The sequence below is a fragment of the Amblyomma mixtum genome, chromosome 4, assembly GCF_055824585.1.
Source record: "Amblyomma mixtum isolate Tamu chromosome 4, ASM5582458v1, whole genome shotgun sequence".
NCBI classification, from domain to species: Eukaryota; Metazoa; Arthropoda; class Arachnida; order Ixodida; family Ixodidae; genus Amblyomma; species Amblyomma mixtum.
Window position 1 is genome coordinate 121,327,160 of NC_143015.1, and position 23,871 is coordinate 121,351,030.

The 23,871-nt window shown below is 46.8% G+C and overlaps 1 protein-coding gene across 1 annotated transcript in view; it reads left to right on the plus strand.

The window, feature by feature from the left end:
- LOC149348108 (fatty acid synthase-like) overlaps positions 1 to 23,871 on the plus strand; it is an 87,975-nt gene that overhangs the window by 28,553 nt on the left and 35,551 nt on the right. Inside the window, exons 10-17 of the mRNA XM_089585738.1 lie at positions 3,003 to 3,206; positions 6,327 to 6,584; positions 9,006 to 9,222; positions 11,986 to 12,240; positions 12,808 to 12,981; positions 15,082 to 16,306; positions 21,134 to 21,288; positions 23,318 to 23,527. Coding sequence (XP_089441864.1) covers positions 3,003 to 3,206; positions 6,327 to 6,584; positions 9,006 to 9,222; positions 11,986 to 12,240; positions 12,808 to 12,981; positions 15,082 to 16,306; positions 21,134 to 21,288; positions 23,318 to 23,527 — 2,698 coding nt within the window. The remainder of the gene's footprint in view (positions 1 to 3,002; positions 3,207 to 6,326; positions 6,585 to 9,005; positions 9,223 to 11,985; positions 12,241 to 12,807; positions 12,982 to 15,081; positions 16,307 to 21,133; positions 21,289 to 23,317; positions 23,528 to 23,871) is intronic.

The window sequence follows — 23,871 nt, forward strand, 5'->3', positions numbered from 1 at the left end:
GTCAGTGCTCACAGAAGGCAGAAAGACCTTCTATGATAGGTGTTCAATGATAGTTCAGGGGGCCGTGCCCTGCTGTTTGAAGCGGGATCTGAGTGCCGAAAAAGCGAAGCTACGTAAAGAAGTTTAACCCAGATATGATGATACATTTGCAGGGCGGGGTTAACATATAAAAACAGTGGAGCGTATCTTGCTATACTCCGCTTCATACATAGCAGGCAACGCTGCCAAAGCTAGCGCGCCTGTTCGCGCAGGCTAAGTCCGCATGCAAAAAGTAGTTCGCCATACAACCAAAGGGAACACAAACATATTTCGCAGCGAGAAATCTTAAGTGTCGTGACTGGCAGCTCCTGGACTTCGTTTTACCTCTTGCGACATTTTCGTCCTGCGACTCGTCGAGATTTTGAGAAGCAAAAAGTACACGTGGCGATATGATACGCGGTTGGTAGGGCGAATCGCTCCTACTATAGCCGCGCCCAAAAAGTAGTTCGCACTCCGTGAAAATTATGGCCAGAGAGCCCGAACACTGAGCGCCTCACAGCTTCGACCGTTATTTTCAATGCTACCACATCGTTTTATACCGCTCTTTGTATTCGTCCAAACAATGACCGGAGTTTCGAGAAGAACGAATGATACGTGGCGGAGTAATATGGTTTCGCGGACGCACTACTATGTATGAAACGGAGTATAGAATGGGGCAGTATTCTTCCAGATGCCGACGCATGTACAGTCGGTATCCGCGAGGGGCTAGAGTTTAGAGATATCGAAGTTATGCGAATGAATCTGCGGTAGAAATTAGTAGAGAAAGGTGGGGGGGGGGTAGCTAGCTTGTAGGTTTACAGCAGTGATCTAAATATACAAGCTCACGATTAAAAAAATTTGTAGCGTAGAAGCCAATACATTCCGTTTTAAAGAGGTGAATAGTTTACCTGCGGTACCTTTAGGTTTGACAGTTTGGCTAGAGAAATGGAAAAATACAGAGCATGGTGGCAGTCGCCACGGCTCCGTCTGAAGGGGTACGCTCCTGCCGTCCATCCGCCCATCTATCCATGCGAGAAGTTTCGTTTTGACCTTGAGTTCCCTGCGAACGTTTATGCTGGGTGTCGCGAATATTTGTGATTGCCACCTTTAGCAGGATCCTGCCATTTGTAGCGGTGAAGCTTTTTACCGTACTGCTACTTGATCTTGAAAGCGATCCCACGAGAAGATTTCTTCGTATACTATTCCGAGTGCTGTGGCAATTTCAGTCGATATGTGCGCTCAGAGACAGTGCGCATTCCTTTTCCTTTCCCCCCCCGCCATAAAAACAGCACATGATACTCGCTAAGCGCCAGAAAGGCTGAATAATATATTGCATTTTCTTGATCACGAATCATTACAGCCAGCTTTAAAAATAACTTTGGTAATGCTTCATTTTTACATTATTGGCAAAATACTTGAAAACGAATTCGGAGCAGCCCTTTTGATAGCTAAAAAATTCAGGGGCACTTTGGCTCTCTAAAGTGCTGCAAGGCGAAAGCGTTTCCTGGCGCACTGTTTGTTTTTATTCACTTTTTTATTTTCCATATTCTTTTTATTTTGCTCCATCTTGTTTTTATTGTTTTTTATTTTTATTTCCATATCCTATTTTATTTTGCTTTTATTTTGCTTATTTTATTTTTATTTTGCTTTCCTTCATTTTATTCCTTTTATTTTATTTATGAAACCTATGTATTCACTAGATGCGCCTTTATTCATGCTGGAACCTTGTGCCTTCGTGGCGGAGTGGTAGCGTCTCCGCTTCAAATGCCAAAGGCCCTGGTTCGATTCCCAACCTCGGCGCAGTTTCATTTTAAGCAGTGACGCCGAAAGGCGGACAAATCTGCCGACGCGTCTGTCGACACTCCTGCCGACGCGTCTGTCGACACGGCTGCCGACGCGTCTGCTAACGACAGTATGATGCATTAAAGGCTTTCGCCTTAAAACACTGAAAGTGCCTGCAGAATGCAAGTATGCCGTCTCACGACCATCAATATGCTGATACAATGATTTAAGTTTACCGCCAGGGTGAGATGGCATTCAAGGAAGAGATCATTAACCATTGCCTGATTTTCGATGAGCCGTTACTTTATCTTCAGTCGACAGTAACCAATATCCTACAGCTGTCCTAATCTACTACAAGATGCGCTGTATTCGCTGCTACTGGACTGATCGATTCGGATTCGGTGTGCCAAATGTCTGCCGCACTTCTTAACTCGGCTGATATTGCCTTTAAAAAATGTGCAAACCTGTATAGCTTCAACTGCAGCCACATATCTGCGGTCAGAAGCATACGATGGGAAATATTCGCTCGATAGTATATCTCGCAGCAATGTAGAGACTTTGGGTGCCTTCCAATTCTCTAGACGTCGGACAAGACGTCTAGTGGGACGTCTAGGAAGCCGGCTACATGTCTACCGTTTGGAACGTGTCTACTTCACGCACCACCTTGCGGCATACAAATTGAATTAAAATTTATGAATAGTTGCTCTATTATGTTCTTAAAGATTGTTAATAAAATAAGTTGAAACGCGCTGTTAGTAGTTTGCTAGTTTTTTTATTTTGCTGCAATAATGATGCGTTCATCGCTACCGCATTAGCAGACGATATCGCCCGCGCGATTCACACATATAAGCTGCTATAGCAATCGTAGGTACACAAAGACTGCTTTATTGGCGGCCAGTTCTTATAAAAATCAACTTGACGTAATGACTCACACTTGAAAGATGGTGCGTCTCCGGGCTCCAGTGCCAGCGAAAAGCACGGCTCGCTTAGCTCCGACTGCACCAACTGCTCCGTAATATTTAGACAGGAAGTTAGCCTGCATCGATGTTGACTTCGGCGAAGCAGTCTTCTTGGGCGGCTTCGTGAAAAATGGAACGCCTCTCAAAATGGCGGCTCTCCGGTAAGGCGTCTAAGTAGACGTCTACTCGGGAGTATTGGAACGCACCCTTTGTTTAGTGAAATACAATCCTCCCCCCGAGCAGGTGGTTCCAGAGCCGAGGCTCCGCAGCGAGCGATGGGTCAGCTCCTCGGTGCCTTCGGGTCGCTGGCACGAGCCAGCCGCACAGTTCTCCTCTGCGGAGTACCACGCCAACAATCTACTATCGCCCGTGCTCTTCCGAGAGGCCCTGCAGCACGTGCCCGACGACGCCATCGTGATCGAGATTGCATCCCACTGCCTCCTTCAGGTGCGTGACAAAACTCAGTTGGCACTTAACTACCGTATGTTTCGCCCTTCTATATGGTACTATTGTCACAGATGTACTATGTCACACCGTATCCAAAGCTAACTTATAGCCTTTGTTTCTGGATGTTGGACATTCATTTGCTACGGTAGCTCGGCCTCATAACTGTCATACCTTTCACCGTCCTACATGGTGATCTTAAGGTCGCACGTGCACCAGGTACTCCCGTATCTAAGCCTAACTTACAGCATGCTGGCATCATAAAGTTTCTTACTATTACCTAGAGGGAAAGCTGGCGGCGCTGCCCTTCCACCACCATGGACGCTCAAAGCATCATGGGGCGGTGAGCTACTTGTTGCGTGACAGTCGTATTTTTTAGGGAACACGGAGTGGCACTACTAAGATGTTTCATTCCAAAAATGCTGTTCTTGTGTGCGCAGACGACTTTCGCGCGAAGGCAGTGTGCAAAAGCCATAGTAGTTAAAACGCTACGACAAACGACGCCAATAAAGGGTTTCACTTTTCTGAAATGGCATTAAAAAGCACTTAAAATGCAACAACATTTTTTTCAAAACATATTTACTTTTAAAAACGCGCCTGTTGATCACGAAATATTAGTTTTTGTAGCGTTCATTACTTGACCAATAGGAAAGCTAGCCATCTCTAATTTTGGGCAAACTTTGCATTTACATACCTTTCCGTTCGCTTGTTGCAATTTACAGACAATATATTGAATGTTACGACATTCGTAGTTATCGAACAGCTTTATTTTTTGGCCAAAAGTTGTAGTTCTGCAGTCGGTAGCTCACCGCCCCATGATGCTTTGAGCGCCCATGGTGGCTGAAGTGGTCTCGAGGGGCCTCCATGCAAACTCCCATAGACGGGTTGCCCGCTTTTCCTCTAGGCAATAGTAAGAAACTCTATGGCTGGCATATCATTCTGCAACGGGCGAGACAATTTCACCTCGGAAAGGAAAAATCCCGCTTCCCTTTTTGTTACACGTGTAGCCTTGCTACACCTGTCATGTACATACCTAAGGATGTTTCTTCCGTGTTAGACGTTTTCTGATTGCAGCGTCATAGTTACTCTGCAGAGGGAGATTTTAGCTGCCTTTATGGTATTACCGGAATTTAGCTGTTAACTTCTTTTTAATGTGAACTGCTTGCGAAACAATGCTGTATCCGCCTAATGTATATGTTGAGTTCAGCTTACTCCGTCTGTATGTTTTGTCAAAGGCTGCTCTTTGTTGGTAACCCGCTGGCTGGTTGCGTGGATAGCACCGTATTTTCCAGCTTTTTGCAGGCTTACAGAGCCCTGAGATGGGCGCCACAGGTCGAAGGCTCGGCTTCAGTCGATCGCGGCCCATGAATCTGGTTCTTGTAGGTTGCCTGTCGAATGGAAACGCTGGCCAAAGAGGATAATTCATCCAGCTCATGATCGGCCGTGGTACTCCGAGATTTAATTTCTCGTTTATTCTCTGAGGGTAGGCGCGCAGTCAAAATAAAGGAAATTTGTTTATTGTTCCCATATAAAGCAGAAGGACTAATTCATAGAATAGAATATGAGTTCAGGTGCTGGACAGCTTGGCTAACGCTAAGATTCGATTGGTTTTATCGTGTTTAAGGTCCCAGCGCGACTCAGGCTAAGAGGGACGCCGTAGCGTAGGGCTGTGGATAATTTTGACTAGCTGGGGTTCTGCAATGTACTCTGAAATCGCACAGTACACGAGCTTCTTGCATAACGCTTCCATTGAAATGCGACCGCCGCGGCTCAGATCGAACACGCGTAATTTGGGTCAGCAGCCGGGCATCATAACCACTGAGCCACCGCGACGGCTCTAACGCTAATTCTTAAGATGGTCTGAGACCAGAGAGGCAAGAATAAAGTATTCGGTAGCAATAACATAACGAAAGCTACATGAAGAAATATTGGCACAAATAATTGAACAGAATTATTAGCTACAAAAAAAAGGCTAGTTTGCAAAAACAGCTTTCTTTACATTTTTATTGCTTTACACATTTGATAATTTTTTTCTCCTCAGTTATTTACTTACAGAACGCTGAAATTAGCAGTACGTGAAGGGAGATTTACTTGACAAAAGTGAAACCAGAATTATGAGCTTACAGCAGGAAATAAATTTCTTAATTTCTTTCTCCGTTTTAATGAGTCAATGAAAACGCACAAAATATATTTGAAAATGCAGTTTTTGCTGTAGGTTTATAGTTCTAATTCCCCGTCTGCACAATAAACGCGCTTTTGCGCACTGCTAAGGTCAGCGTTCAGTTACGAGACATTTCTGAGAAAAAAGGACAAATATAAAAAAAACGTTTCTGCAGATTTTGTGCTTTTTATGACTGTTACCTGTGCCCATTATGTGCGCTGTATTCATTGATATAGCTTGAATCGCACCTTTCCTAAGGAAAGTTTTATTATTGCTCCTTCCCGAGCCTACCGTAACGGGCTCTTCCTAGCCCGTACTCAGAAGATGGGATTGTGAATTTGGTGCACAAAGATGAATTCAGAACCCCTAGGAATTTTGAAGGCTATCGGAGTTTCCTCCCCTGTATTTACAGCGGAGATGCCTAGGCACGTCATGTACTTCAGTAAGACGAAAATGAGCTAGGGTGCCTGGCTAGTACGCACTGTCCTGCAGAAGATAAAGGCAGATAGGTGGCGGCTAGGGTGCACTGGATGAATTGCAGCACTAAGAGGAAACCGCCGAAGCATCTTCAGTTCGCCTTTAGCCTTTAGACACATTTAGCATACCGTGTACCGTGTTCCCGTTACCGGTACCGGAGTACCGGGAGCCCTCGCGCAGCCAATGCGCATGCACACATCGCCTTGACGGTGACAGATGGCGCCACTTACCCGGCAGCTACACGCGCGCCTACAGCATGAGGACCAATCAGAGTGTGCTCACCGGTGGTGGGCGGGCTCCCGGTATTCCGCTGACGGCAACGGTAACACGGTACGCGGTATGCTAAAAGTGTCTAATAACGTGGTTCTAGCAGTGAAAAGAACAACAGCAATGCCAGAGCTGGATCCTTAGGCATGGATCCTTGGAGAATGTTTGCAGACGAGTGACGGTAGTGCGCACCAGTTCACCTTTCCATCAACTCGCAGCCCATCCTGAGGCGCGCCCTGGGCTCCGGCGCGAGCTGTCTAGGCCTGATGAAACGTGAGGCGGACAACCCGACTTTCTTCCTCGCTTCGCTGGGCAGATTGCACGCACTGGGAGTCCAGCTGGACCTTACCGCACTGTACCCGCCGGTGCCTTGGCCAGTGCCGCGGGGCACGCCTTCCATCTCGCATCTGGTCAGCTGGGACCACTCGCAGCGCTGGACTGTCGCAAAATGGAGCGACTTCCCTGGCCACGCACGGGTAAGGCGGCCCGTCACGTCACTCCAACTAACGTTAAACAAACGGTGTGGCGATAATATCGTTTATAACACGAGGTTTGGCCCAGCGGCCCGCAGCAAGGCTTGCGGAGCTCTATTTTACTTTTGCATCAATGGGTGGTGGTGGTGGTGTGACATTTTTTATTAACAGCCTTTATGTTAGGCGTTCAATAGGTCCTGGGCCAAGGAGACGAGGGCACGTTGCAGGTTCAGGTCCCGGGAGGCAAGCCAGATGGGCCACGGTGGGGGTGGCGGGAAAGGAAAGGCGGGGGACTGGAAGGCTACGTGGCACTGTGTAAGGCAGTGTTCTATGTCTGCATATGTGTGTGGACAGTTTGGGCACTGAGGTGTGGAAGTGTGCCGGTATAGATAAAGTTTTGGCTGGTGTATGTAGGAGATTAAACTGTATTCGGCGAAGAATGCGAGCTTCACGCCTGTCAATGGGTGTATGCTTTTTTTTCCCCGCACTAACCAGCTCCAGAGTCGGACTAGTATCTCTCCTTCCAACCATACACCTGCAACCTCGCTAAAGCCTAGTGTGATCAATCGCTCTCCCTTCCTTTGGTCCAGCCACCGGCTTCTGCTTGGTATGAGTGCGCGGGAGATCGCGCTGGACTTCGGAATTAAGAGGGCCAACCAGGAAAGAAAGAAATGTGTTATAATGAAGTCTCCTCTCTTTTCGGCCTAACAGCAAACTACACCCGCTCTTCTGCTGGTGAAAGAGAGAGGTATATGTATGCCTGAATCATAAGGGACATCCATCTGGATAAGGGGGGTGGGGGGGAGGTAAGGGGGGAAGGGATAAACTAGCTGGGAGAGGTGAGCTAGTGGGGAGGGGAGCGAGGGAGAGCGTGCGGGAGGCGATGTATGATTGTAACCACTGATTCCTCGGAGAAACGGAATTTCATAGCCGACGCAGGACGTCAAGAAGTCTCGCCATATTCTCACGTCTGTTTTACTTCTGCTTGCATAACTTCTTCTTAATCTCGTTATGCTTTTTTGCACAGTTTGACGTGCGAAGCGCAACGTTTGTTAACTTTTTTTTATTTGGGGGGGGGGGGGGGGAGCGGGAGGGGAACGGAAATGGCGCAAGTCTTTCTGCCTGTCTTTCACTCCCACCTTTACCCCTTCCCTTGCGGCGCGGTTCGGGTGTACACCGAGATATGTGAGACAGTTATTGCGCCTTTTCGATTCTGAAAAAAAAAAAAATAACGCTTGGTTTATTTTTTCCTTGCCCTCTATTTTTTGTCCCATTGCTGCCAACTATGGTACGTGAAACCAAAAGCTCGCATGATCACAGAGTAGGTAAGCCTAGCCGTTCCAATTTTAGGTTCGGTGTCCTTCCCTTTACCCCTACATCCCTTGTCAAACAGATAGAGAAGTCACTTACATCATCGTAACATACTGGTGGTGGTAAAAACTTTTTTTCAGTGAGTAAAAGAAACAGAGAGAGTGAGAGAGGAATGAACAGAAAGGCGGGGAGGTTAACCAGGCGATGCCCAGTAGGCTACCCTACACTTGGGGAGGGGAACAAAGGGGAAAAAAGGAAGAAGAGCGGCAATGAAATGAGTTTTCCAAGTGTCCAGCGACCACTATGTGAGAGTTTGCAGGCAAAAGCGGCTCTTTACACAGGTGTAGTCCTTAGTCCGGGACCCCGTTGGACGAAGCCGCTACTCACGCCCGTTGGGTTAAAACCCTTTGAGACTCCAGCCCCGAACAGTTGAGCAGGGCTGGTGGACATGGACGCAGCAGTGCTTAGCCTGGCCTACGCTGAAGTCGAGTAGAAGGAAGAGTCACTCTTTAGCGTCGCAAAGGTGTCCCGGCGGGTTGGCGGTCAAAAAGCCGTGGCCAAGCTCCACGTTTTCTGTGACGAACACCGCTGCTTGCGAGCAAGCGCACTTCACCTCTCATTTTTCGCATTTCTAAGCAGGTTCCTGTTCACGCAACTCAGCACTCTCTTCAAACCGCTGACGCCGTAAGTTAATGCGACTAAAACCTCCTCTTTGTCAGGTTCCTTTCTTCAGATTTGCTCCGGAGCCAGGAAGGTTTTTCGCTCGAGATCCTCTTGTAGAATTGTAGGTTCATGCAAGCATGCTAGAATCTACAAATGGCTATCTGGCTCAGTTTGAAGCGCCGTTACAATCATTGTAAACGCGGCGACCACAGTCTGTGGCGGAGGCTCCAACGACAGGTGTCGCTCTAAGATGACGGTCTACTTGCACCAGTGAGACCGTGAACGCTGTGCAAGGATACAAGACTGAAAAGCTTCCCTGTGGATCCCACAGAATCCTTTGCATGAACTCTTAATACTGATGGTCATAAAAAAGAAAAAAAAAGACGTTTCAATATGTCATTGAATTGCACCTTTCATGCCGACCTGAAAATACATATAAAAAATGCGCAGTCGACGGAGGACGTCGTTGAAGTAGACCTTGAGGCCAGTGAGGGGGACGCCTACTTGGCTGGTCACCAGATCGACGGGCGAATACTGTTCCCTGCGGCTGGCTACATGACGATGGCGTGGAAGTACTTGGCCAAGCGCTACGGGAAGCCCCTCCAGGAAGTGCCGGTGATCTTCGAGGACATCACTCTCCACCGGGCCACTGTTCTGCCCAGGAGTGGTAGGTGGCCGATTTAATGCTGATGATTGGGCAAGTGTGTACGTTCACTTTGAAACAGCGCAGTAAAGGGGGCGTGGGGAGGAGGAGGAAGTGGGGCCTGGAAGACTCGAAGAAAGCAGGCGAAACAGGCGCTTTGAGTGGGGGCGTTAAAGGCCTGTGCAATGCCTGTCTCGATAACTTTCTTTGGGTCCATGCACTCCCCAAGCTGCGCTGTTTCATAATGAAGTATTTGGCTTGCGCGTGCGCATTAGCGCGGCGAACTTGTGCGAGTTAAGTTGCTTTCTTCATAGTCATCATTGTCACCATCATCTCGACTACATCTACTGTTTGACGAAAGCACACCCGCTTTCTGGTGCGGCTCTAAAAAGGACGTTGCTCACGCAACCGAGGTCCCGAAAAGCGCGTTTTAGGACATCTTTGGACAACTATCCCCACGACAGACTTGTTCTGGCGGAGAAGCCGCAAGTGTTCTTACTGAACCAGAGTTGATGATTAAACGATCCGTGGACAGGCTGCGGAATCTATGGCGAACACAAAGGTATCCGAGGGGAGGGTGGCAAACATTTATTATTTGCACGTGGTCCATACCGAGGGCTACTGCACGTGCTTTCCTGCATTCGCATCGTGTCTTCCCCCACAGTGGCCGCGGCTTGTGAGTGCGCTTTGTGGTTTGGTTTATGGGGTTTAACGTCCCAAAGCGACTGAGGCTATGAGAGACACCGTAGTGGAGGGCTCCGGAAATTTCGACCACCTGGGGTTCTTTAACGTGCACTGACATCGCACAGTACACGGGCCTCGAATTTCTCCTCCAAAGAAATTCAACCGCCGCGGCCGGGATCGAACCCGCGTCTTTCGGGCCAGCAGCCGAGCACCATAGCCACTGAGCCACCGCGGCGGCGTGAGTGCGCTTTGTGTACATCGGTCCCTCCAATGTGAAAGGGAACAAAGTCACGGTATTCAGTTTTTAATTACTTCATAATTGTGGATCAAAAGCGCACTTTTTCGGTTGTATGACTAGTTTTCTTCTTGGTGCATAATATCCATGTGTCATTTTCAACTTGAGTTGAGAAATGCCTAACGCATTTGCTTTTTTGCGCGAACTGGTTGTTCTCTTTCATATTGGAGAAACCTGGGCTGCGACTGCAGAGGCCTGAATTCACCTATTTGGTGAAGACTCTGTACTCGCATTACGCACCCCAGCAAACCAAAAACCTCTCAGAGACGTCTAGTTTGCTGGGACGAAACGCATGGGCGTGGCAGAAGGCCCTGCCAGGGACAAGCACCATTTGAATGCAGTAAAGCGTTGATGTGCGTCGTGGCATGGCGCGGCTGCAAATAACAGATTTTTTACGTCAGATTCAGGCGACCATGTGCCTGTCTGCTCGAATTTCATGACTTCCGTGGTTTAGCCTCACATTACTAACGCTTTAACCTGACTGACTTAGTAGTAAGAGGTCAAACATTATACACTTACACATTTTCGACTCTTCCCGTCATCCTGCTTTCTCTATTGATTTTATGACCTCTGATTTTCCATTCTGCCAAACGATACCCTACAGTTCGGGTGCCACAAGTCAGCGCTAGTGGAGATACGGGCTGGACGACTCACTCAGGCACGCACTCACGCAGCCACATAGGCTAAGCTGCTAGGGTTTCACGTGAGTCATACTTCTCGGGATAATGAGCTTGTGTAGGCAGTGTAAAGCCCCAGAGCTAACCTGTCCTACGCTACTTTCAGGTGCGTGCTCGTTAAAAAAGCGGTGTAGAGCTCTGGCTTATTGCTGTGTCAGACATCACCAATATCTGCTTGGAGTCGGAGCGCCTTCTGGTCACAGCTAGAGCAATGACCTGTCGTACAGCTGGCAATTAGGTTCACGAGACTAGTTTGTAATAAGGGAGTAATTACTCATTGACATCCACCCGAGCGCAGCCTTACGGCTACAAAAGAAAGCTATACAGCTTTCTCAGAAACTTCGTAGTTCGTGGTCCCGGGTTCGAACCCCGGACCAGGAAGAATTTTTCTTTAACTACGAAGTTTCTGAGAAAGCTATATAGCTTTCCTTTGAAGCCGCAAGGCTGCGCTCGGGTGGATGTCAATGAGTAATTAGTCCCTTATTACAAATCTACTCCACCTTGGGGGATTCCCCTAAACATTTGACCAACGAGACTAGTTTAAAGCGACTTAGGCTTGACCAAATGTTTAGGGGAATCCCCCAAGATGGAGTAGATTTGTATTAAGGGAGTAATTACTCATTGACGTCCACCCGAGCGCAGCCATACGGCTACAAAGGAATGCTATACAGCTTTCTCAGAAACTTCGTAGTTAAAGAAAAATTCGTCCTGGTCCGGGGGTCGAACCCGGGACCACCGCTTCACCGGAGCAGTCGCTCTACCAATTGAGCTAACCGGGATGGCAAGCTTATGGTAGGGCGAGAGCGAATTGATCAATAACTCGAAGTGGGAACAGTATTGACCATCCCGGTTAGCTCATTTGGTAGAGCGACTGCTCCGGTGAAGCGGTGGTCCCGGGTTCGATCCCCGGACCAGGACAAATTTTTCTTTAACTACGAAGTTTCTGAGAAAGCTATATAGCTTTCCTTTGTAGCCGTATGGCTGCGCTCGGGTGGACATCAATGAGTAATTACTCCCTTATTACGACTTAGGCTTAGTTTGGTTCGGCATGCGATTTAATCGGACTTGATGTGCTAAGCAAACACTGCGGCGCACAGCCGCGTTGCTGACCTCGCAGTCATTTCTGGGCAGGTCCGGTGCGCTTCCTGGTGAATGTCATGCGAGCATCGGGCGAGTTCGAGATTTGCGAAGCCGGTAAGATTGTGGCGAGTGGCCGCATCCGCATAGCCGAAGAAGGGGGGAAGGTTTTGGACAAAGAGCCCCCGGGACCGCCAGCCCAGACAGCGGCCTACGAGCTGGACACCTACGACGTCTACAAGGAGCTCAGGCTGCGTGGCTACGAATACCGAGGAAGGTTCCAAGGTATCCTGAAGGCCGACTTACAGGGTGAGCGAGTAATCATCGACCGAAAGCGGTTCTCACTGATAACCACGCTCAGCTAATTGTCCTGCCATGCACCAAGAAGCTACAATATAATCCACTCAAATACATTGCGAAGATAACCTGCTGATGATCAAGGTATATTGCTGGGCGAGTTGGTTGGGGTACATCTTGAGAAAAACAGCGCTTGCAGACAAAGGACCAGAACGAGAAGGACACACAGCGCAGTTGTGTGTCCTTCTCGTTCTGGTCCTTTGTCTGCAAGCGCTGTTTTTCTCAAGCTGCTTATGATGTTTGCAGAAGAGCCAACAGTTTCGTTTAATCTTTGTTATCCTCTCTGGCTCCTAATCTGTCATCACCCTTTACAGGTGTAATTGTCTTCCCGGTGGTTAAAAGAAATGGAATAAAATGTAGCCAGAATGGAGCTTAGGAGGGGCTATTAATAATGCTTGCTGCTAGTCAAAATCTGAGTCTTGTGCTGTTCTGGAGGTTTCGGTGCGCTTAATTTGTACTTGCATTTATCGGGACCAGCAAGACGCAGCGATGATTGGCTTGTTCGATCCCTGTTCACAGGTTCCTACGGGACAATCAAGTGGGAGGACAATTGGGTGACCTTCCTCGACTGCATGCTCCAGTTCTGCATCTTGGCGAACCCTCAGCGAGTTTTCAGGCTGCCCGTAAAGATCCAGTCTTGCCGCGCTGACCCTCAGCTCCACGCTCGCGTGGCACGGGTATCAGGCGATGCTGGTCAGTACCGGGACTTGTTTGGTTTAGTTTATGGTTTATGGGGGTTTAACGTCCCAAAGCAACTAAGGCTATGAGGGACGCCGTAGTGGAGGGCTCCGGAAATTTCGACCACCTAGGGTTCTTTAACGTGCACCGACATCGCACAGTACACGGGCCTCAAGAATTTCGCCTCCATCGAAATTCAGCCGCCGCGGCCGGGATCGAACCCGCGTCTTTCGGGCCAGCAGCCGAGCGCCGTAACCACTGAGCCACCGCGGCGGGGCGTACCGGGACTTGTGACTCATTCACCGCTAGGTTGGCACCCTTTGGCCATGGCGGGAAGGATAAGTGTAAGGTCTTTACAGCCCCATGCAAATATCCAGTATTTCGCTGATGTAACATAACAAGTAAGAGTCATCTGTGCGCAAGTGAACTAAGCCGATAGCATAAACCTTTCGCATCATGATTTTCAGCACCGCTGAGGATGGTAACATGGAATGTTCATTCGAAAAAAATTTCTTTTTTTCAGGAATATGCGGTCTAAAATTAGGCTAATCGAACAAAGAAATTTCATTAGTGTTCAATAAGAATTAGCGGGAAATCAGGAATGTTTTGCAGCATATTACAAACTGGTTCAATAAATTCAATGAATGACATCAGTGACTGTGCGCACGTTTAGCTTGCTCGCCAAACACAACTAGAACACAAAATAGTCAAGTTGGATCTTTCAGCTTATGTCTTCTCTCATGGTCTCCGGTGTATCTCGTCGTTAGCTCACATTTACGCGGGGTGAAAACACGGCGCTGTCTATAGTGGGGCGTTTTTATGAAACTGCCGCATCAGAAATATTAAGTACCCTGTGCCGGTCACCTTAATCGCATTCTGACAGCTCATAGCTTTCGTTTGGTGTCCGATACGGCGTCGCGATCTATGCTTACGTTTTTTTTTCCCATTCTCGAAATCAGGGTGTCGGCCTGCATGATGCAGCGACTGGTTTGCTAGAAAAGTATGCAGGTGTCATGTTCCGCTGACACTACCATGAGTTTAAAAGTTACGTACGAATTATGAGAAGCACAGGCGCGTCTTTTACAACCATGCTTCTTTAGTTTCCATTTAGATTACAATCTGTGTGAATGCGTGAAAGTGGTTTCGCAAGAACTTTTTCGTTTAGTACGCAACACAAAGTGGACTCCGCGGCCAACTTTCCTATCGGGTAGCCCCTGCTTGAAATACATGGCGTAGCGCGAAAAAGAGAGAGAGAGAGAGAAAAAAAAACGCGTTAGCTAGTAACACAGCAAATGCGTGCACTTCGCCCTCATTAATCCTGACGAACACCAAGGATTGACAAAAATGAAATAAATTAACGGAGGAAAAAATGCAGCCGTTTTCTAAATTTATGTAGGAAAGTAAGTGTTCAAAATAGTGACGGTTCTAAGGAAGTTTTTGGTCCCGGCACGCAGCCCCTCTGTGCAGTAACTCAACGGGATAAAGAATGACGACAGCAGCATGGGTGTTGCTTGGGTGATGTCTTGACTTTGTAGACGTCACGGCCAAAGCACGAGTGCTACGCTTCTCATTCGGGAAAGTCCTTCACCTACAGTGGCTGTGAGGTAACTCCTTGAAAGCCTTGCAATATGGCTCCTAGCACCTTTTTATAGTAGCTGTTTATGCTTTAACATATTAGCATAATCGCCGACAGCTCCTCGCTGTCGATGTCGAACCAAAGTGCAAAAATCTGTCTCAGCTCCTAATAAAGAATGCAGGCTGTATTTCTGTGTACTATTCTATACTTTATGCTGCTTCCTGCTTTCTATCAATGAAAAACACTTCAAAAAAAAAACAAAAAAACTAGGAGCCATCACCACCTTCAAGGAACTGGTTCAATTCAGTTGTGTGTGTTAGTGTTTTGAAAAGAAAAAAAAATGCGTTTTAGAGATGAGACCATGGTTGGCTTTTTAGACACCCTTTTAAGAAATCTAAATGCTGTCCCGTCCTGCATACAAAGTTTCGTTTTTTCTTTTTGTTCACGTGGGCCTTCTCTTTCCTGCTGGGGGCCTCTGATGGCTGCCACAGCCATTAACGCGTGCGAAAATAAGGTCACCCACCCTTTTGGTTCTGCAGGTATACACGTGACACACGATTGCTACCTGAATGCGTGCCGTGCCGGAGGCGTTGCAATACAAGGCCTCAAGGAAAGCACCGTCCCGCGACGCCATGAGCAGCAGGTGCCACGCCTCGACGAGTACAAGTTTGTTCCGTACATTGACGACGAGTCTGCCGAGCAAGAACGGGAAGCTTGCGTCCGGCACTACGTTGAGATGTGTAGTGTCGTTGCCGGGCGAATCATCTCAGCATGTGGAAATAACATGGCTGATATCGCAAAACTCACAAACAATGGCTGCAAGGTGTCGGGCGAAGTGCTGACTCGGTATCTTGAAAGTCCTGAGGAAGACCACGTGATTCTGCGTGTCCTGGCCAACATCGAGAAGAACATGCACAGCACTGCTTCGACTCTGGCCCTCACCGTGCAGTCGGCGATAGCTGCCGTGGGGAACGATCTGAATAAAGACCTCCTCAATACAATCCTCTTCCAAGAAGATCCTCTGAGAAACCTTCTAGACGTAGCTGTGGAAAACACGGGTTCTAGGAGGTTCCGTGTTCTCGAATTGGCCCTTGAAGAAAGCGGCTGGCTTGTGGCGCCTCTAGTATGTTCCCTGCTCCCTCTGTCCAATACCATGCTCAAGACGGAGTACACCATTGCCCATCCAAACCCCGAAAGCCTCTCGTCGCAGCTAGTGCCAGAAGGCGCCAGGACTGTCTTATGGGACATGACTTCCGCCAGTAGCGCGTACCTTAGCGAGGCTGACTTGATCGTCATCCGCAATGCCCCCAGCGAAAGAAGCCGCTTGGAAGCTTTGGCTGAACATCTGTCAAAGCAAAGCAATGAGCGTGCATTCATACTTCTTGGCCACCGCACAGCCCTGACTCCAGCAGAGGTGTTCTTGTCTAACGTAGCTGCGGTTCCACTGTCACACTATCCAAGAGAGACAGTAGTATCTGTGTTCGCAGGTTTTGGCTTTTGCTTGGTAGGACGCAAGTCTAACACCTTGTCGGCAGTCCTGCTACTGCGGAAACCGAACTTGACATCCAGAGTTACGCAGCAAGATGTGGTCCCAATAAAGAACTCGAGTTTCGACTGGGTTGACTCGCTGAAGACGAACATTCTCCAATGCGACAACAAACCGCCGGGGCAAAACGTTTGGTTGATCGCCAATGACTCCTGCAGGAGCGGAATTGTCGGTTTGGTGAACTGCTTGAGAGTGGAGAGAGGCACGAGTCGCATCAGGTACTTATTTGGTTTTCTTGGTTTTCTTCGCCATAAACTTAAGGACGCACCTAGCAACTGCAAACTATTAGCTTACAATACTCTTATAAGACCAAAACTCGAACATGCCACCATAATTTGGGACCCACATGCAACAAAAGATATAAGAGAATTAAAAAAAATACAGAGGCGCGCAGTACGTTTTATATTTAATAAGTACAACAGAACTGATTGCCCATCTTCGTTAATAGCAGCAAATTATACTTAACCTCTCCACGTCAGACGCAAGATAGCCCGCCTATCCTTCCTTCACCAACTAATCTATGGAAAACTAGGCATCTCTCCAGCCCCCATGTGCAGTTTTCTGAAACGCGTAGAACTCGTCGTCATCATCAGTTTAGCATCAGTTTAGCACCATACTTCGCGCATACTAACGCTTTTAAATTTTCTTTTTTCCCGAGAACTATTGACGAATGGAACGCCCTGCCCCTACAAGTGATGTCGGCTGTTGATTTTGGCAATGCACTTTGTGAGCTATTTCAGATTGTATATGTTCTACAGTGTTGTGTGAATGTGTTTTTTTTTTGCCCTCCCTGCCTGGATCCAAATGAGGGTCTGCAGTATTGTGAAAATAAATAAATAATGAATATTAGATACATATTCTAGCAAGTTATTTCAAGTGTCTTAATGTTATTCCTGCCGCTGAACTGTTGGCAAAAAACTATCAAGACGAATTTGGCGAAAAAGGTTGGGACCTGCTGGCGTAGCAACCATAGCAGAATGGGTTTCATTGTTTATTTATTTATTTATTTATACAGAATACCCCTAAAGGCCCTCGAGAGGGTATTACATAGGGGGGGGGGGCACAGACAATTGAACAGAATAAAAGAAAGACCACAAATATAAAACAAACAACAAAAGCACAAATAAGACACACTGGATGAAATAAGTAAGCAAAAGAATCAATCAAAAGCACAAATAAGACACTTTGCATGACATATCAAAAGAATGGCAGCGCGGTAAAGAACGAAGATTACTGCATTATTAAAATTATACAAACAGAACACTAATACAATGAATCTTTTTAGTCACAAACCCTGCAAAAAAGGAAGCCATGAACAAATAAAATAACAATGTATGCGAAGAGTTAAGCAGTAGTTATTGAAGATATAAGTTTAAAATATTTATCAGGATCAGTGGTGGTTGCGATATGTGAAGGCAGAGTGTTCCAGTCAGATATTGTGCGTGGTAAGAATGAATGCGCATAGATAAATGTTCTGCACGTGAAACGTCTAACTTTAAAGGGATGATCGCGGCGGTCAAAAATCGAAGTAGGCAAAGAAAAAAAGTCGTTATGCAGTGATGGATGATGATAAAGTTTATGAAAAAGTGACAGTCGTGCAATTTTACGGCGGAGACATAAATCCTGGAGACCTGCGCGTTTCTTTAAGGCTGTGACGCTGGTGTTACGTGAATAATCGGAGTAAATAAAACGAACGGCGCGGTTCTGCAATGATTCAATGTTATTTATTAGGTAAGATTGGTAAGGGTCCCAAATAGCCGAGGCATATTCAATTTTAGGTCGAATTAGAGTGGTATAGGCATGAGCACGGAGGTGAGGAGGAACATGCTTTAGGTTATGTTTTAGGAGACCTAATGACCGATTAGCAGATGCAAGCATAAGGTTAATATGGTGGTTCCATGCTAAGTTTGAATGAAGGTGAAGTCCTAAGTACTTATACGTGGTGACTAGCTCGAGTGAGGTATTATTTAAGGAGTATGCTGTTTGAATTCGAGACATTCGGTTAGTAAAAGACATCAATTTAGTTTTTGAGTGATTAAGTTGCATAAGCCAGGTTGAGCACCATGCTGTTACTGAATCCAGGTCAGATTGAAGGGATTGGCAATCGGTGTTAGAATAAATTTTGCGATAAATTACACAATCATCAGCAAAAAGTCTGATATGGGAAGAAATGGAATCCGGTAAATCGTTGATAAATATTAGGAAAAGTAAGGGGCCAAGCACACTGCCTTGTGGGACGCCAGAGTGTACTTGGCTGAAAGACGAATTGTGGTTATTGACAGTTGTAAATTGAGACCTGGAAAAGAGAAAATCTTTAACCCATGCAATGACAAGAGGGTTAATATTAAGCAGTGCTAGTTTCATTAATAACCGGTTGTGTGGTACTCTGTCGAAAGCTTTAGAAAAATCAAGAAATATGGAGTCTACTTGAATGCCAGCATCAATCGATGAATGTATGTCTTGAATGAATCCGGCAAGTTGCGTTTCGCAAGAGTAGCCTTTGCGGAACCCATGTTGATATTTAAAGATAATGTTATGTTCTTCAAGATAGTTAATTACCTGCGAGTGAATTACGTGTTCAAGAAGTTTGCAAACAGTGCTAGTTAATGAAATGGGTCGGTAATTTAGTGGTGAGGAACGATCGCCAGACTTGAAAATTGGCACAACTTTAGCTAGGCGCCAGTCCAGCGGAATCACGCCTGATGATAGAGATTGTGAAAAAATAGCGGACAAGATGCGATGAATACCATCAGATGAATTTTTGAGTATTTTGTTATTAAAGCCAAGGTGATCTGATGCTGATGTTGTTTTAAGCTTCCCTAGTAAGGATAAGATACCGGTCTCACTGATAAATATTTCGGACATTGATGTATTAGAAGTGCTGACAGAAATAGAAGGTAGAGGGAGATCTTCACGGGTAAAAACGGATGTGAATGCGTTATTGAAAAGTTCGGCGCATTCGGCCACTGGAACACTGCTGCCTTCCGCGTTAGTAAGAGTAATGTCAGGATGATTAGCGGGGTTTATTATCTGCCAGAACTTCCGTGGATTGTTTGTTAGCATTGCCGGTAGATCGTGTGTGAAGAAGTGCCTACGTGCAGATATCAACTCAGACTGATATTCCTTATCACATAGTTTGTACCGTTGCCAAGATTCGGAGTGTCTGTTCTTGTCGGCTTGTCTGTAAAGGCGCTTTTTCTTGTTATTAAGGCGACGTAGATGCCTATTAAACCAAGGCGCTGTGTTAGTGCAAGGGATACTGATGACGGGTATGAATCTGTCAATGAGAGTAGCAAGTTTCACGCTGAACAGGTTCCAGTTCGTTTCCACGCAGCGTGACGAAAAATCGTGAAGAAAATGATCAGCAAAGACTGACAACTGAGCGTTTATTTCGCCGAAGTGTGGCCAGGTCGAGAGTTTAATTTCTTAATAGATTTCGCCTGATAAAATTTAGTAATAGGGTAACCTTGCTCTGGAGCCACTTATGCCGTGTGTTGGCAGGAGAACAATATGTCACCCGAAAATGTGCGAAAAAAGTACAATTCCGCTGAAGAAAGCTTTCTGATTGTATTAAGCAGTAAAAGCACTCCTGAGGGTGAAGTAAGTTTTCTCGAGCAAGGAACTTCGGTTTTCGGGCCTATAAATTTGCCTTGTTAGTGCGAAAGCGTTACAAGTCCCATTACGAGAAAATTCGGTGGCATGCGTTCGTGTGTGTACTCGTAGATGGCGCAAAAAAAGATCCTAGCGATGGCAAGAAAAATCGGGTGACGTCATTAAACGGCCGTAGGACGCACACAGCAAGTCAAGCATCCTCATTTCAGACACTCAAATACGAGTACATGTCATTCTTCTATATATAATCACCACTGGCTGAACTCAGTATAGCACCAGTTTTCCCTACCACATTCGTACCAAAATTGTCAGCAATTGTTTCTCGTACAGTGTTATTCGTAGTGTCATACAATTTCTCGTTGCATAGAGCTTACATGAGGTCGTCAAGTTCGAGGCTATCTTGCGAGAGGGATTCAAACCGACGACATATGAACCTTTAACTCTATGCCTTCACGGACTTTTTACTTCTTCCTTTAAGGCGCAGTTGAGGTGTACACCGAGATTTGAGACATTTACTGCGCCATTTCCTTTCCTCAGAAACCAATTTTCGTATAAAATTATGATGCAGCCGTTCGTCGTACAGCGTACAGGGTGGTATCATGCGTGCATATTTGTGTGGGTGTCAATGCACCCACGGAGAGTATGACTGTTACGAAGCAGATGACGTAGAAGTGGGCTGTGGCGCGGGACGGAGAGCTCGGGATGGGCCCGCAACCATTACAATCATATTTCATCGGTTATCATGTCGTTCTGTTCCTTGGCTTGCCACCTCGTATCAATACTTTCCCATTCCCCCACGGAAGCAATCTTAGGTGTCGCTGCCGAATTTTTACTTTACTTTAGACTGAGTGCGACCAATGGAGCTTTAAAGAACAGTTCTATAAACTTATGGCTCGCTCATAAGATGGCGTTAGATAGAGGGGGAGGGTAGAAAAACATAAATATACAGTTGCACGTGGGCGCAGGATCAGGAGAAAAATAGTTATTCTAAATCAAATATCCTCTGATAGAATTTGTGGACCTTTCGACTTTAAGAAAGTGAAATAGAATGGAGTAATAGATTGACCGTCGAAGATAAACCGGAACGAAGGGGCGCATAATGCGGAAAGTTTGTCTTTGCTGTATATTTTTATTTTTTTTTATTTCGTTGTTTGTTGTTGCCTTTTTTAAACACACGCTGTGGCCGTTGACTCGGGTGGTGCCGACGAGCCGAAGTTTTGCGTTACTTGCTTGGCTCTATATCGTGCCAGTTCTTTCGTACTTTTCCGTGCTTCCTTTTCTTCGGTTTGCTTGATTAGTGCTCACAAGTTCCTTCGCATGGAATCATCCATTACGCTGCGTGTTGGGCTGTTTTGACAACAATGCACCGGTGGCATCTGTTCTGAGCCTTCGCCTCTTTTGCCTTGTTGCATTACATGCTACTTTTTTTGCAGGTGCTTACTTGACGCCAGCCAGACGCCGTCGAGCAGTTCAACGGACTTGATGCTTGAAAATTCGGCACGCAAGGAAATTTTGGAGAGGGACCTGGTCATGAATGTCTATCACGATGGACAGTGGGGATCGTATAGGCACCTGACAACTCAGCGATGTGAGTTCATAGCTCGCTGAATGGCTGAGCTTGAAATGGTTCCTACAGGCAGGGAAATGATATGAAAGGAATTGTGTAAGGGGGAATGGGTGAAGCCGACGTTTAAATTTAATGGTTGAATTGCTTGTCATACACCGATGTCCCGTTAACTTTTTTTATTCTGGTGGGTGATAGCGATAGCTGATTACAGTTAACTGGTGACCGCTGTGGTTGTGAAGACAAGATCAGGTATTACTGAAAAGACATTTCCAAGGTGCGCAGGAGGCAAGCGAAAGAATTAGAGGCTGAAGCTGGACCAGGTTTGCGGCCTCTACAAAGTGCTCGTGTGTCCATAAGGTTCCGACTGTTTTAGTGGTGCAATGATTTCTCCGTGAAATTTTAAATGACACTTCATGAGGAGCATACCTGAAGGCCAGACATCTATTAAATATGAGTCATTTTAATCTTGGTCCCTCTAAGAAATAACGAGTTAAATGTGGAAAAGTTTCGTTCACAATCATGGTTGAAACCCGCGCTCTCTAAGAGACGGTAGCCAACTTCGTAGCTTCGCAGCTTCGGAGCTTCGCAGCTTCGTAGCTTCGTAGCTTCGTAGCTTCGTAGCTTCGTAGCTTCGTAGCTTCGCAGCTTCGCAGCTTCGCAGCTTCGCAGCTTCGCAGCTTCGTAGCTTCGTAGATTCGTAGACGGTAGCCAGTTTCCGCTGGGTTAAATATCTGACATTAAAACATAACAATATTAGCGTATGCCGTTAAACGATGAGTTTTCGCGCCAATATTACGCAGCCGATCATTTTGGTCTGCAGACCTTTGCAGCATTTTGTCCAGGCACCGTAAAACGGACGCAGCTGTTCCTGGGCTCACAACATTCTTGGTCTCGGAATACATGGCCATGTTCAGTAGCGGTAGTAAGGCAGTAGACCGCGCGAAACCGCCCACAGAAACGCTTTGAGGCTAGAACTGGACCGCATGTGGCACTTAAAGAAACGCTTGCACCAACACATATATACGAGCGCCTTGTTTGATCGACACCACAAGCCTGAAAATGAGCACTAAGATGAACATTGACCAAATGTTTAGGGGAAACCCCCAAGGTGGAGTAGATTTGTAATAAGGGAGTAATTACTCATTGACGTCCACCAAAGCGCAGCCATACGGCTACAAAGGAAATCTATACAGCGTTCTCAGAAACCTCGCAGTTAAAGAAAAATTTGTCCTGGTCTGGGGTTTGAACCCGGGACCACCGCTTCACCGGAGCAGTCGCTCTACCAATTGAGCTAGGAGTTATTCCTCCTACTTCGAGTTATGGATAAATTCGCTCTCGCCCAACCATAAGCTTGCCGTCCCGGTTAGCTCAATTGGTAGAGCGACTGCTCCGGTGAAGCGGTGGTCCCGTGTTCGAACCCCAGACCACGACAAATTTTTGTTTAACTGCGAGGTTTCTGAGAAAGCTGTATACCTTTCCTTTGTAGCCGTATGGCTGCGCTTAGGTGGACGTCAATGAGTAATTACTCCCTTATTATATAAGATGAGCATTGTAAATAAATTGAAGAGTAAAATTTAAAGTAAAATATTACGGGTCGGTGACCGTCTGATGCTAAAATGATTTCATCGATGACTAGTTAGAGGATGAAAGGTGGTTGGTGCTTCAGGAGGGCAGCTGAATTTTCCGCAGCGTCTTCGCATTTGATTTAGCCGTCGCTCTTTCGTACCGCTGCTTCTTCCAGTGGGTGGCGGTCTTGTGGAGGGTGAGCAGTGGATACTGCCTGGTGAAAGCGGGTAATTGTAGGGTGGATAGGGGCTCGAGGGTGGCAGTGGGTGGTAAGAGCTGATTAGTGCTTCTTGAGGGCGAACCATTCATTCTCCGAGGCGAGAATGCAGACGCCAGTTTTGTCGCATGGTGACACTGGTTAACTGGAGCGACATGGGAGAGGCCTTTGCTCGGCAGTCGGCGTAGTCAGGCTAATGGTGATGACATCGGTATCGTTTTCACAAGGGGGAAAAAAATGCATGTGAATATGCAATGCAAACTGCAGGTGGTGAGCCCAGGAAGCACACGGAGTACGCCTTCCTCGACGTGCAGACTCGCGGCGACCTGTCCACTCTGCGTTGGTGCGAGTCTTCTCTGCGCTGCACGAAACCTTCCAGAGACTCGGCCAAACTTCTCTGCAGTGTGTACTATGCTCCACTAAACTTCCGAGACGTGTTGCTTGCTACGGGCAAGCTTTCGTCGAATGCACTGTTCGGTGAGTTTGCTGCAAGAGGCCTGGTTATTGGTTATAAAGCAGGTGATTTTGCTTCCAAACCTATACGAACTGAATCCTGCTTTAAAACATGCATGGTGACGTCAGTCTACTGATCAAGAATCCAACTTTTGTCTTGGTTTCGGAGGAAGTCATTACTTGTGATAAAAGGCGACGGCTGGATACATAATTAGTTTCAGACAACTGTGCAGAAGCGTGCAGCAAAAACAATACTTCAGCTCTCGCCAGTATGTTCCCAAGACGCCTCCTGCGTTAACTGTCATTCGAGCATAAATCCTTGCTCCGTTCTGGGTTATAAATCAGCCGCTCATGTAGAGTTCGCTCAT